The following is a 588-nucleotide window of genomic DNA, read 5'->3' on the forward strand; positions in this document are numbered from 1 at the left end:
TAGTTAAGGGATCGGGTAGAGGAGCGGTGAGCCGATAGTTAAGGGATCGGGTAGAGGAGCGGTGAGCCGATAGTTAAGGGATCGGGTAGAGGAGCGGTGAGCCGATAGTTAAGGGATCGGGTAGAGGAGCGGTGAGCCGATAGTTAAGGGATCGGGTAGAGGAGCGGTGAGCCGATAGTTAAGGGATCGGGTAGAGGAGCGGTGAGCCGATAGTTAAGGGATCGGGTAGAGGAGCGGTGAGCCGATAGTTAAGGGATCGGGTAGGTGTGAGGAGGACCTCTCGGATCCGTCAGATATCGGTCACATGACGGCCGCTGTGTCCAGGCCTATGTAGGATAGATGTAATGTGCATGCTGGACCCCGCCCCTCCATTAGCATGCTCCTCCCCTCTGAGTGATCACCTGACTCATAGTGTCTCTTCTTTTCTCTTCCTAACATTTGTGCCCCTGCGTGCTGTGACCTTTAACCCCGGGGTTGGCCTTGCTGTGTCAGCGGGAGATCACGGTGAGGTAGGAGGATGGGGATGATGGGGGGGAGGGGGGGTTTGCTCTGTTTTTGGTGATGGGAGGGAAGTCTTCTGTATGAGCA

At 56.0% G+C, this 588-nt stretch overlaps 1 protein-coding gene across 3 annotated transcripts in view; it reads left to right on the plus strand.

Annotated features, from left to right (window-relative positions):
- The window catches only part of LOC108804079 (splicing factor, proline- and glutamine-rich-like), a 6413-nt gene that overhangs the window by 1362 nt on the left and 4463 nt on the right, over nt 1–588 (plus strand). Inside the window, exon 2 of one of the 3 annotated variants that reach the window (XR_001942329.1) lies at nt 493–509. The exons of 1 other annotated variant lie outside the window; for it this stretch is intronic. Coding sequence is in view for 1 of the 2 variants with exons in the window: in XM_018575841.1 (XP_018431343.1) it covers nt 345–509 (165 nt within the window). In the remaining variant the exon portion in view is untranslated. Of the gene's footprint in view, nt 1–324; nt 510–588 lie in introns of those variants that run through there. One more of the 3 variants, XM_018575841.1, reaches the window with a different exon arrangement.

This window comes from Nanorana parkeri, unplaced genomic scaffold (assembly GCF_000935625.1).
Source record: "Nanorana parkeri isolate BGI_ZX_2015 unplaced genomic scaffold, ASM93562v1 scaffold5055, whole genome shotgun sequence".
In the NCBI taxonomy this organism is placed as follows: domain Eukaryota; kingdom Metazoa; phylum Chordata; class Amphibia; order Anura; family Dicroglossidae; genus Nanorana; species Nanorana parkeri.